Here is a 13011-nt window from a genome sequence, read left to right as displayed (position 1 = left end):
GGCTGTCCAATGGTATCTTGCATTTCCTTTTACCTTATATTGCTTATTATTGTAACTGGTGTATAGTTACAGTTAGGATAATTCATTTTTCTCTTCTTTGTTATATAATTTCCATAAACCTGGTATTTGCATTATCTTTTTTTTTTTCTCGGTACGCGGGCCTCTCACTGTTGTGGCCTCTCCCGTTGCGGAGGCTCCGGATGCACAGGCTCAGCAGCCACGGCTCACGGGCCCAGCCGCTCTGCGGCATGTGGGATCTTCCCGGACCAGGGCACAAACCCGTGTCCCCTGCATCGGCAGGTGGACTCTCAACCACTGCGCCACCAGGGAAGCCCTTGCATTATCTTTTATGTAAGGAATGATGACTATAATTCTGAACATAATCTTTTGCCAAAAGGTATCGGGAAGGCCCTGTTCTAGGTGGTTCCTACAGGAATGAACTGTATATGGTTGATCAGCAGGGTTTGAGGAAAAGAAGATAAGGCCCTTGAATGAGTCCTCAGAGGACACACACTAAGGGTTTTCTTCTCCATCTTTTGATAATGGACCTCTCTGCTGCTTATCATGTGTTATGATTTGTTATGGGGTTGAGGGATCCTGAACAAGGAACGGATTTTGAATAAAGATGAGATGTAAAGAGATGACTGTTCTTAATTTTTTGTACCACAGGGGGCCCACAACTAGTGAGGGGAGGGGACCAAGTGCCAGTCATCATCTCAAAGGATAAGAGGGCATCACCTATATAAAGATGGAAATGGTGATAAAGGGCATTACAGCTAAAGGCAAGAAAGAGCATGGGTTAGTTCAGGAAACTGCACAGCAAGTTTTGCTGGACATTGCAAGGGTCTGGGGTGTGGTAGGAGATGAAGCTAAGGGAAACACATAGTGGCTGGAGAAATAAGGCTCTTGTATACCTCACTAAGGAGTTTACATTTTATACTGAAAGAACTTTGGAAGTGTTTAGAGGTTGAAGGGTTGGGGGAGATGTTTTCCAGATTAAATATGTGTTCTAAAAAGATCAATTTGGTAACAGTGTCGACAGTATAGGGGAGGGGGGAAGGTACAAAAAAAAAAAAAGGAGGTAAAGAGACCAATGTAGAGAACATTTCAGCGAACTGGGTGGGAAATGGCCTGAACTAAGGTAATGGCAGAGATGTGGGAGCAGATATTGTCAGGCCTTAGAGTATGAGAAAGACTCTCAGATCTTTGACTTAAGTGGCTGGATTTATGGTGATGCTGTTTACCAAGACTAGGAATAGAGATGGATTTTAGGGGAAAAACATCTAGTTGGTCACCCCTCCACTGAAATTCTTTCTCTCCTTGCCTCAGTGGTAAGAGTTCTTTGCTGTTTCTCCTCTGACTGTTCTGGTAACTTCTCTCAGCTCTGGTTAGTTAAGTTTCTTCTTTGGCCCAGACATTCCTGTTGGCAATTCCTCTAGATTGGACCCTGGCCATTTTCTTCATTAAACTCCACCTCTTCTTGACATTTTTTAATCCTGATGTTATCTTGATATTATCTCCATATTATTTATTATCCCTCCATATTTTCAACTACCACCCTTGGGCTAACAACACTCTAGTCTTTATTTTCAGTTCCCAGGGTACTAATCCAACTGCCTACTCAACACCTTCACCCAAATGTCCCACGTGTTCAGACTCAATTCGTCCACACCAAACTCCTTTTTCCTTCTGAAACCTACTCCTTCCCCTCGCAACTCTTTCCTCTCCCATTCACTCACAGCCAACGGTTCATCAAGTCCTGAGGCTCCACCCTACAAAGGTACTCAATTTCTTTTGTTCTTTTTTCCCCAATCCTCTGACATAATCCCATAACCTACTGCTGATATGAAAAAACCCACTCTTTCCAGATTCTTTTCCAGTCACTCTCTCTGTCATGTTTATATCACAAAGAGTATGTGTCACTTTGCTTTCCTGTATTGCCCCTTTGTCATCAATTTTTTTTTTTTTTTTTTTACTTTGTCACCTGTCAAAATCCTGCTCAACATTCAAGGTCTGGATACAAAGTTACCTTCTCTAGGAAGTCTCCTAAGCCTCTCTTATCTCAACCAAAATTCATTATTTCACCAAGTCTGTTTTCCTAGCCCTTTGCTTCTTCTACTAGACTGTGAAATCCTTGAGAGCCAGGGACATGTCATAGGCATTTTGTAATAAGATAAATTTAGCAAAGTTTGATAAATACTGAATTGAATTGATGTATTTCTTACGCTAGCCAGGCAGTCCTGCTTATAATCTAAGGAGGTGTCTTTTGTTAGAGGACCACATCCTTTTTCCCTAGGGGTAATTACCACCATTACCACCACCACCACCACCACACCATCAATACCACCACCATCACCATCAGCTCTACTATCATAGTCATCACCACCACCGTCAATACCACCATCACCATCACCATCACCACTACCACCACACCATCAATACCACCACCATCACCATCAGCACTACCATCATAGTCATCACCGCCACCATCAATAACACCATCACCATCACCACTACCATCACACCATCAATACCACCACCATCACCATCAGCTCTACTATCATAGTCATCACTGCCACATCAATAACACCATCACCATCACCCTCACCACTACCACCACACCATCAATACCACCACCATCACCATCAGCCCTACTATCATAGTCATCACCGCCACCATCAATAACACCATCACCATCACCATCACCACTACCACCACACCATCAATACCACCACCATCACCATCAGCTCTACTATCATAGTCATCACCGCCACATCAATAACACCATCACCATCACCCTCACCACTACCATCACACCATCAATACCACCATCAATACCACCACCATCACCACTACCACCACACCATCAATACCACCACCATCACCATCAGCACTACCATCATAGTCATCACCGCCACCATCAATAACACCATCACCATCACCATCACCACTACCACCACACCATCAATACCACCACCATCACCATCAGCTCTACTATCATAGTCATCACCGCCACATCAATAACACCATCACCATCACCATCACCACTACCATCACCACCACCACTACTGTCACCACCACAACAACCATCATCATCATCATCTTGGAAACTCACATACCAAATGCTTCATTAAAGGTTTTAATCTAATATTATTTAATCTTTAGGACACTTCTGCAAGGCAGAAATTTTAATGCCTGTTTTATTAATGAGAAGACTGAGGTTCGGAAAGACTAAATAATTTGCTCAAGGTTGTACAGCTTGGTGAAAGGTTGAGCTGGTATCTGAAGCCAGAGATGCCTGATTCCAAAGTCAGCTCTCTTAACCCCTGTGCTTGAGCTCAGTTCATTCCCATGAGTCACATTTCAGTTCATTCCCATGGGTCACATTTCATGCCAGGAGTCATGAAAGAAAGGAAACAAAGGACAGGCCTAGCAAACACCATGGCCTCCATGTGTTTGCACACATGGCAGGACCTGCCAACAACGGAGGGCAAAGCATGGCCTATCTGTGACCTTGGCTCTTCCTCTCCATATCATGTTGGGCTTCCCCTACCACCATCTAAAATAAGAACTCTGCTTGGCATCCAGTTCTCAGGCATCTACTGCCTCAGCTACATCCTCATGATAGAGAAACAAGGCCATCATTATGGGACAGCTTTTCTTGTCCTCCTGTTCACTTTCATGATTTATTGTGGGAGGGACAGACGCACATCACAATCACCTGGGGAGCTTTTCCAAAATATACACACCTGCCCCAGGCCCCTGAGGTTCTGACCTGGCCCCTGGTTGAGAACCACTGGTTTAGCACAGTCATTTCCAAGGTCAGCGCTTCTCACTGGCCCTCTTATAACTGAAGACTCCCTTGTTCTTCCTCCAGACAAATGTTCTCCCTGCTCAGATGTAGTCCTACCATGCTTGGAATTGGCTTCACTGGCATGCCTTGATCTACTCTGCTTTCTTTCAGTCAGGGGTTCTCAACCAGGGTGAAACCATCTCACAGGAAGGCATTTAGAGATAAATGTAGAGGCATTTATTTCTTGGGTATCACAACAACTAGGAAGACTAGTGGCATTCACAAAGGAAGGATCAGAAATGCTAAGCATCCTACAGTCCCTCACGGTGAAAAACTGTCCCACTGAAAATGGCAATTGACACCCCTACTGAGAAAGACGTTTGGCTGGAACCCAGATACTCCTGATTCAAGGTCTGAATTAGCCTCTGCAATGAATGGCATCCTCTCGGCCTGGCTGCCGCTGTGGGCTGCCAGGGGCTGCTCTCCCCTCACCGTCTTTCAAGTTCCCTCACAGTCCACAAACTATGGACAAAGGGATTCTTAGCTTTCAGATATATTTGTGTAATACTTAGCTATCAAGGAAGCATGTCTCATCTTCATTTCTGCTTTCCATTTAATCTAATTTAATCCCCTGCCCACGGCACTGAATGTTTCATCTAAAGAATGGGAGCAATGGGAAAGGGAGGAAAAAAGCAAGGGGCCATCACTGCCTCATGGGTGGGTTTGAGCTGTCATGTCTGATCGTAATTCCAGGTTGATGAACCCATCTAAAACGCGGCTCAACACTGACTCTGTACCAGAAGTCTTACCTCTTTATCCTCTCCCAGGGACTACTCCTTTCTTGCTTACTCAGGCAAAAGCAGTGTGTAATTAAAGGTTTGTAGTAGAGGCTTTTAATGCCCACCCATGTCTGGCTTTCCTCTCCTTTTAGATACACAGGAGGATGACTTTTTTTTTTAGTTAATTAATTTATTTTTGGCTGTGTTGGGTCTTTGTTGCTGCGCACGGGCTTTCTCTAGTTGCGGTGAGTGGGGGCTACTCTTCCTTGCGGTCCATGGGCTTCTCATCGCGCTGGCTTCTCTTGTTGCAGAGCACGGGCTCTAGGCAGGTGGGCTTCAGTAGCTGTGGCTCGTGGGCTCTAGAGCGCAGGCTCATTAGTTGTGGCACATGGACTTAGTTGCTCTGCGGCATGTGGGATATTCCTGGACCAGGGATTGAACCGGTGTCCCCTGCATTGGCAGGCGGATTCTTTACCACTGCGCCACCAGGGAAGTCCCAGGACGATGTTTTTTCACCCTCTTTAGGGTGAAGCCACGTGACCAGTTCTGACTGAGGGGTTGTGAGTGGAAGGATGCATGTCATTTCACACATCTACAGAGTTGAATTTCCCTTTTCCATCAGATCCAATCTGAACAAGCTATTAATTTATTGGCAGTGCTCCAGCTGGAGACTCTCCAGCATTTCCTTCCTTTGCAGCCGTGATGGTGGAAGCTAGTGTTCAGGAATCTCCACCAGCCTAGCCCTCAGATAACTACCCTGAGCAGAGGCCCTGTTGACCCTCACCGGATATGGAGCAGAGGCAGAGATTACAAAGGTTTACACCTTTGTTGTTTTGTGTCACTGACAGTTGGGGGATTGTTTGTTACCACGGCATAACCTAACCTACCCTGATTGATTCAATGTTCTCTTGCACGTTTAGATTATTTTCATCTTGTGCATAGATCATGAGTCAGAGAGGCCTGGATTTGAAGCTGAGTTCACCACTTACACTGACATTGGCTAACCTTGTTAAACCTGTCTCCTCATGTGTCAAATGGTGATCATGACTGTGCTGGCCTTACGTGGTTGCAAAGGAGATAACAAAATGGGATTATACAGGCAAAGTGCTTATGCAGTGCATGGCAAGGGCTCAGAAAACCTTATTATTTCTTCTCCTTATTGATCTCAAATTGACTTTACCTGCCCCCCTGTCCCAAATCCTCACTGGAGCCTTTAGCTTTGACTGCCTGGAGTCCTTCTAATGTCCTTCTACATAAAAAGCAAATAGTCTGGGACTGCTTCCTGCTTCTCTTCCATTCCTTACAGCATCCAGAATAGGACATTGTTTGCAATAGGCATTGTCATCTATGCTTTTAATGGAGCACACACTTGTGACTGCAATTGAGAACATATTTACGCCAAATGAATGAAAGACTCAGCTCTTCCAAATGGAAGAAATCTAGTTACTATTTTCATTACAAACCTGGCATGTCTGGGAAACATGTAAGAAAATATCCAAGTACCCACTTTGTCTTTTGTTGCCCAGTAATCACTGGGAGAGGTGAAATCGAGGCTCTTGGCCACACATCAAAATTAGACACACGTTCTAAATTAGCATAAAGCAAATCCTATTTGCATTTCTGTGACAGCCAAGTCTTGCTAAGGGATGGCAGAGTTTGTTCCTGGACCACTGGGAGTCCTTCAGCATTGAAGATAGTTGCAGGTTATTTTAGGACAGGTGCCTTCCTCCAGCACTCCAGGATTCTATTCTCAGCTTGACACTGAGTTTTACCAGGTCTCCACAGCTAAGGAAACTAGAAGTAATTACTTGGCTGACTCAGACAGAAACACAAAACAAAAAAAAAGAGTTTTGCCTTATTTATTTTTATTTTGAACCATAAGCCAAACCTTCCAATTTGCAGGCAGTTCCACTAACTATTACCTGACCTGATAAGTCCTCTCCAAATCTGGAACTTAGTCGGAGGAACACTGAACACCAGCCATAGAATTCATCTCAATACAAAAAAAAAAAAAAAAAGAAGACATTCCTGGCTCCTGAAAAACTTTTTTTCCCTGATGCTTCTTAGAATTATTATTGTAGCATTTTCAAGGTACCTTCTAACGGACTCTGTTTTCCTTACTGAGAGTCAAGTTTGCAGTTTTATTACTGGAAAACTTCTTCCAAAGCATTTCTGAAAAAAGCTACGTCATTGTGTTTTAACACATCTACAGAGATGAATTTCCCTTTTCCATCAGACTCAATTTGAACAAATTATTAATTCATTGGATCTTTGAATGCATTATAATCAGATGTCCTCAGAGTCCTATCCATCATTTAAGCCCCAGACCTCTGAAGCATCTCTGTGGGTTGCATGGGGTCGGAGTCCCTGATACTTTCAATCAAATATAACTGATTTAACAGCAGAGCAGTAGCTCCTCAATTAAGTAACCTTAACTGCCATATACACCATCATTTCCTGAAACTCTGATGCAGGGGGTTTTAATTCCTGGAATCTACCCAGGCGTATTGCCATGTGCTTCTCATTATGACCCAACTGCCCAGGGCAGTGATGAGTGGAAAGAGCTGGGTTGAGAGTCAGCAGCAGACATCGTCCCAGCTCTGTCATTATCTAATCCTAGGTCGTTCCACAGGTCACTTAATTCGGTGGATTGACAAAGATTGAACAGTTTTCTCATCTGTAAATTAGAGACAGTAGCACTTGCCCTAGCGACCAAGCAAGGTTGTCTTTGGGGCATTTGTGAGACGGCTTAAGTGCTGGGAGACTTTAGTTTTGACTCTAAAGATTTCTTTGGAAAGTTAATAGTTGGGAACCCAGAAGGTGGTGAGGTTCCCAGTCTAACGTTATAAAAATCTGTTTAATGACCAAGTCCCTGGAGTATATAACACATAGGAACGGCCCTACAGATCATCACCACATGGGACCATCCAATTGTGGATGCTGGGGTGGATCTGAGTGAATGGTAAGACAGGGTCCCCTTGTATGGGGAAAAGAGAAAGAGAAAATTGGTGCTGAACAAAAAGGAAGTCATGGAGGAAGGAGCTGGCGGGTCTAATGGGGAAGCAACACACGGTGAGCCTGTAGAGGGCCCCTGCAGATGTCAGGATTTATTGGGTGACAGGCTGTGGCTTTGGGAAGTCCTAGAAATCAACTATTCAGGGCTTACTGCCATCCTCCAGCCCACCGTCTCCTCCACTCCTGCCCCATCCCACCATTCTATTTTTGAAGTCTGTAGGGCACACATGAATACAGCCAGCACTTCCCCAGACTCACGATGGAGAATCCACTTTTTCCATTTAGGTGACTAATAGCTCTCCATAAAATAGACCAATGTGTGATACATAAATATCTAGTGTAATAACAGAAGAGCCTTGCAGGAGGGGAAAGGTACATTCATGTCTGGGGGTTGGTCAACTGGGTGCATTAATCTTAGAGGACCCCCTGGAAGACTTAAGAAGGCCAGCTGCTCCTTGACTGTTTTCCTCTGGACAGAGCCCTTCTAAATCTGACTTTTCAAATCCCTGATTGAATTCCCAGCAGTCTACTTTTCCTGACTGTAACCAGAAAAGCATGCTCGAATGAACATGAAATTCCATCATATAAAGCCTTGTGAAGCCCAGTCCACCAGCCCCGTCGCCAAAGCCACTAATAATGCCCTATTGTGTTACTGTGGTAGTCTAGGTTATCATTATGAAGTCTTTGCTTCTGGTTGAGAAAACATGACGTTCCATTAAATGTATAATCTGGGTTTCTTCCAGGCCAGAGACACATCCTGCTTAAAGCTGAAATAAGCTGAGATTTAATGTCACAGAAAAGAAGAGAACCATTCGCTGGGAAAAAGGGAGTTGAGGGGTTGGGAGAAGAATGGCGAATTCAGTGCCTTGTGAGCCGTTGGTTTCAGCCTGTAGACAGTGTGTTGACAGCCAGAGGATCTTAGAAGCCCAAGGAAAAAAGCGCATCAGAATTCTTTCCCTTTGCACGCTGCGGCAGTTGGGTGCTGGACAGCACTGTTGGGGGAGGTTCTTTCTAGGACAGAAGACCATGTCTTTAGGGACCAGTCAGGGGACTGTTTGCTATCACTGCCTTTTGGTCCATCCCCCAGCTCTGGGCTCCACAATCCCATAAATTAGTCTGAATCGAGATGGCAAGCTGGAGGTACACACACTTATCATAGCAAGCTCTAGCAAGTTTCTCATTCAGCACAAAAATGTCCCTCTCGGGCTTCCCTGGTGGCGCAGTGGTTGAGAGTCTGCCTGCTGATGCAGGGGTCACGGGTTCGTGCCCCGGTCCGGGAGGATCCCACATGCCGTGGAGCGGCTAGGCCCGTGTGCCACAACTACTGAGCCTGCGCTCTAGAGTCCGTGAGCCACAACTACTGAAGCCCATGTGCCACAACTACTGAAGCCCGTGCACCTAGAATCCAGTGCTCCGCAACAAGAGAAGCCCCCGCAATGAGAAGCCTGCCCACCACAACCAAGAGTAGCCCCTGCTCTCAGCAACTAGAGAAAACCCGCGTGCAGCAGCAAAGACCCAATGCAGCCAAAAATTAAATAAATAAAATTTTAAAACTCAGGATAACTTATTTTGGTTGAATATAAAAGTAATATATGTTCATTGCAGAAAAATGTGAAGATTCAGAAAAGTGTAAAAAAAGAATTTAAAAATCCTACTTTCTACAGACAAATACTATTACATATTGGGTAAATAGAGACATATACATGTGTGTGTTTATATTTTTAGAAAGGTAGAATCACAGTGTATAACGTCTGGTAACTGTATTTTCACCTAAGAGTATATTATGAGCATTAAGTATGTCTCCTAAAAATATCTTACAAGCATGCATCACATGCGTACTCAATATCATGTGTGTATCATGTCTTATTAAATCCTCTGTTGTTAGACATTTAGGTAATTTTCAGCTTTATTATCATAAACAGCACTGCCATGAACATACACATAGGCACTTCTTTCTGACTATCTTGGATTTTTCCTTTGATACAGGTTGCCTGTATTATCTTCTTGTCTGTGCTATCCAATACAGTAGCCACATGTGGCTATTTAAATTTAAATTAATTAAACTTAAATAAAATAGAAAGTTCATTTCTTCAGTCCCACTAGGAACAATTCAGGTGTCAATAGCCACATAGTACTAGTGGCTACCATATTGGAAAGCACAGATAGAGAACATTCCATCAACACAGAAAGTTCTACTGGACAGCACAAGTCTAGAAAGACCAAACAAATTTATATTTTCGTTAGTAAGATATGACAATGGCCCTCCCTCCCACAAGTTGGACAATACTGAATATTATAATTCTTTAAAAATCTCTGCCAACTTAATAAAAATTACATCTTGTTTGATTTTTCCATTTATTTGATTACTAGGGAAGTTATACTTTTTTGTTTGTTGACTTTCATTTTTTTGTGTGTGAATTATTTATATAGTAAGCCTGTTTTCTATTGGGATGATCTTTTTAAAACTGCTTATTATATATTAAGGTTACTCTACAGAGGTGAATTTATGTTGCTAAAGTTTTTGTAACTTGTTATCTTTTATTTATGGCATTTTTCATTTATAGACATGTAAGATTTTAATATATTTAAATTTTTTGTAGTTTTCTTTATTGTTTCTACTCTGTTTTTAAAGCTCTAAATCTAAGATTACAGTAATACTCATCTACATTTTCTTCTAATTCTTTCAACACTTCATTTTTAAAATGAAATGTTTAACATTTAAATTTTCAAACCTCTTGGAATTTATTTTTGTGTGTGGGGTAAAGTATAAATCTAACCTTTTTATTTTCCCATGTTACCAACCATTTGTTCAAAAACCATTTTTAAAAATAATGAATTCATTCTCCACTGATTTGAACTTCCACTAAATGGAAGTACATGTCCTTGGATCTATTTCTAGATTTTCTATTATGTATACCTATTCTTTGGCCATTACCATCCTGTTTTTTAATTAATTTACCTCACAATACATTTTAATATTTGGAGGTATAAGTATTTCTTCATTATTCTTTTCTTAAAATGTTTTAGCTCTTATTACCTGTTTTTTTTTTCCTCTAAGATAAACCTGGAATCATTTTGCTAAATTCTTCTCACCACCAAAATAAGTTTTTTCAGAACTCTGATTTTAAAGTTTAATTCATTTTATAAATTAATTTGGAAAGAGTTGATATCTCTACAGTGTGGAGTTATTCCATTCAGAGACATGGTGATTCTGTCCATTTTTTCAAATCTGCTTGTATGTTCTTCTGAACTGGCTTTCTTTTCTTTTCTTTTTTTTTTTCTTTTTTCTTTTTCCTTTTTTTTTAAAAGAACAATGATAGGCATCACTGACTGTTTTCAGACCCAGTCTCTGAATCTGTGAGCTGGTGCTCCCAGCCGCTAGAAGTAACAAAAGACATTCCATTTCTTAGCATTGAAGTATATTTTCGGTGTCCACCTTCTCATAAATCTCCAAGAAAGAGATTTCCCTTTTCATCCAAAGAATCTGGAGTTCAAAACAGCCTTTACGGAAAAAATCAAACTCCAGGGGCAACTGCAAAGCACATTTGGTGTCTAGCTGGCCAGCTTATTTTGCAGGACTCTTTTTCCAACTCGCAAATAGTTTCCAGTCTGTGAAATTAATCTCCCCACCACTGTAACAGCAAGCGCCCGTCCTGGCAGTGGGGAGCACACCAGTGTTAGCACGGATCTCCTCTGAGGGGCTTTTTATTGTTAAAGCTGCTTTTTAGTAGATAGCATGAAACTTCCTTGAATGACTGTGGCTTGGCAAATCTAAGGGGGATTGGTCAGAGTTCAGCTCTCCCTTGAACGGTCCTGAAGCCTCATCCATTTTCGCAAGGAAACCAGGGCTCCTGCACCTCCCTGGTAGCCCACCAGTCAAATCGCCAGGAACTTGAATTCGCCTACATCAGGGTTTCTCAAGCCGAGAGGGAGGAGGAATATACCCGCAGGGGACTTTTGGCAACTTCTAGAGACATTTTTGCTTGTCACCCTGGAGAGACGGTGGAGGCAGCGCGGGTTGGGGTGCAGGGGTGCAGGGGAGATTCTGGAGGGGGTTAGTACCGGCATCTAGTGGGTAGAGGCCAGGGATGCTCAACACCCTGCAAGGCACAGGACGGCCCCAGCCTCAAAGAACTCCCCAGCCTCAAAATCAATGGTGCCGAGGTGGAGAAATCCGCCTTGTATTTTTCACTAACTTCCCAGTCAGCCTACATTCTATCATTAGGAACAAAGGTAAAGCAATACGTAGGACAGAGTTTTTAAACAAGAGACGATGGACTTTTAAAAGCCCACGCCTCTTACTTTACACGTGCCTTAAAGTTCTGCCTCTTGTAAGCAAGCTTTTCTCACCAAGGTTTCTAAAGCCAATGGAAAGGGTTCACGGAAACGTAGTAGGTCAACAGCATCCTTACACTCCCATCCTCAGACTCACGCGCCTCGGTCAAGAGAAAGAAAGGCAGAAAAGAATTTGTCCCGAGAACAAGCAGCGACGCCTGCCCCGCCGGCTCGGGCAGCGGCGAGGGAGGGGGAGGCGCGCCCCGTCCACAAAGGCGCAGCGCTGGGGGCACCGCCGCCTCCCGTGGCCCCTCTTGGTCCCTGGAGATGCGTGCCTGTCCCAAAGCCACACTGCCAAGGAGCCCAGCCCGGGGAGAAAGCATCACCAGCTTAAACCAGGGTGGAAAACTCAGGGCACTTACTTGTCCAAAATGAAGTACAGGTCAAATCCCCCGTAGCAGGCTGGACCCCCTTCCTCCCTGCGTCCCCCTTGCCCGGCGCAGATGAGCACAAAAGTGGCCAAAGACAGACACTTGAAGCCAATGCCCAGGGCTTTCTGCTCCACGGTGGCCATGACCTGCAGCCCAGGGAGAGGGTAGGGTCCTCTCCTTCCCACGCTCCTCGAACTCGCCAGGACCCTCAAGGGCGCGCCATCCGAGGGGCTCTCTTCTCGGGCCTTTTATTCCCCCTCGCTCTCCCGAAACTCCCCGGAAGCAATTGTCTGGAGGAGTTCAAGGTTTTCCTTCTGGTTTCCGCTAAGATTCTGTTTCTAGGTTTCAGGTTTCAAGAATCCCAACGCTGTAGTCCGCTTTTTTAAAGGGGTTGTTTTTGACTCGAGCCGGCAGGCCGCTCCGGAGGCAGCGCTGAGGTTTTGCAATTGAAGCAGTTCCGTGCTGATGGTTCTTTGTCCCAGATTTTAAATATTATGGGGTGGGTTTTCAAATTGTTCTTGATTGGGGGAGTGCTTTGCCTTTTCTCCCTCCTCTCTACCCACCCCCCTTTCTTATATTGATGCGGGAAGAAAGTTCAAAGGGTGCCACCTTGTGGCCAAGGACGGCAAAGCACTCTTCCGCGTTCAAGGGAGCGTGGGTGTGCCCGTTTTCTTATACCTTCCTTTTTCTCACGCATCTTCCCTTTCATTCTGCATTA

At 43.9% G+C, this 13011-nt stretch overlaps 1 protein-coding gene across 6 annotated transcripts in view; it reads right to left on the bottom strand.

Annotated features, from left to right (window-relative positions):
- The window catches only part of ANTXR1 (ANTXR cell adhesion molecule 1), a 296666-nt gene extending 283855 nt beyond the window's left edge, over positions 1–12811 (bottom strand). For 3 of the 6 annotated variants that reach the window (XR_014295968.1, XM_082643357.1, XM_082643356.1), the window contains exon 1: positions 12285–12808. Coding sequence is in view for 5 of the 6 variants with exons in the window: in XM_082643357.1 (XP_082499483.1) it covers positions 12285–12436 (152 nt within the window). In the remaining variant the exon portion in view is untranslated. Of the gene's footprint in view, positions 1–12284 lie in introns of all 6 variants that reach the window. The other 3 variants (XM_082643354.1, XM_082643355.1, XM_082643353.1) reach the window with 3 other exon arrangements.
- Between the last annotated feature and the right edge of the window lie 200 nt (positions 12812–13011).

This window comes from Mesoplodon mirus (assembly GCF_964341445.2).
Source record: "Mesoplodon mirus genome assembly, chromosome: 14".
In the NCBI taxonomy this organism is placed as follows: Eukaryota; Metazoa; Chordata; class Mammalia; order Artiodactyla; family Ziphiidae; genus Mesoplodon; species Mesoplodon mirus.
The sequence above is the reverse complement of the archived record's forward strand: the minus strand, read 5'-3'. Positions and strand labels throughout refer to the sequence as shown.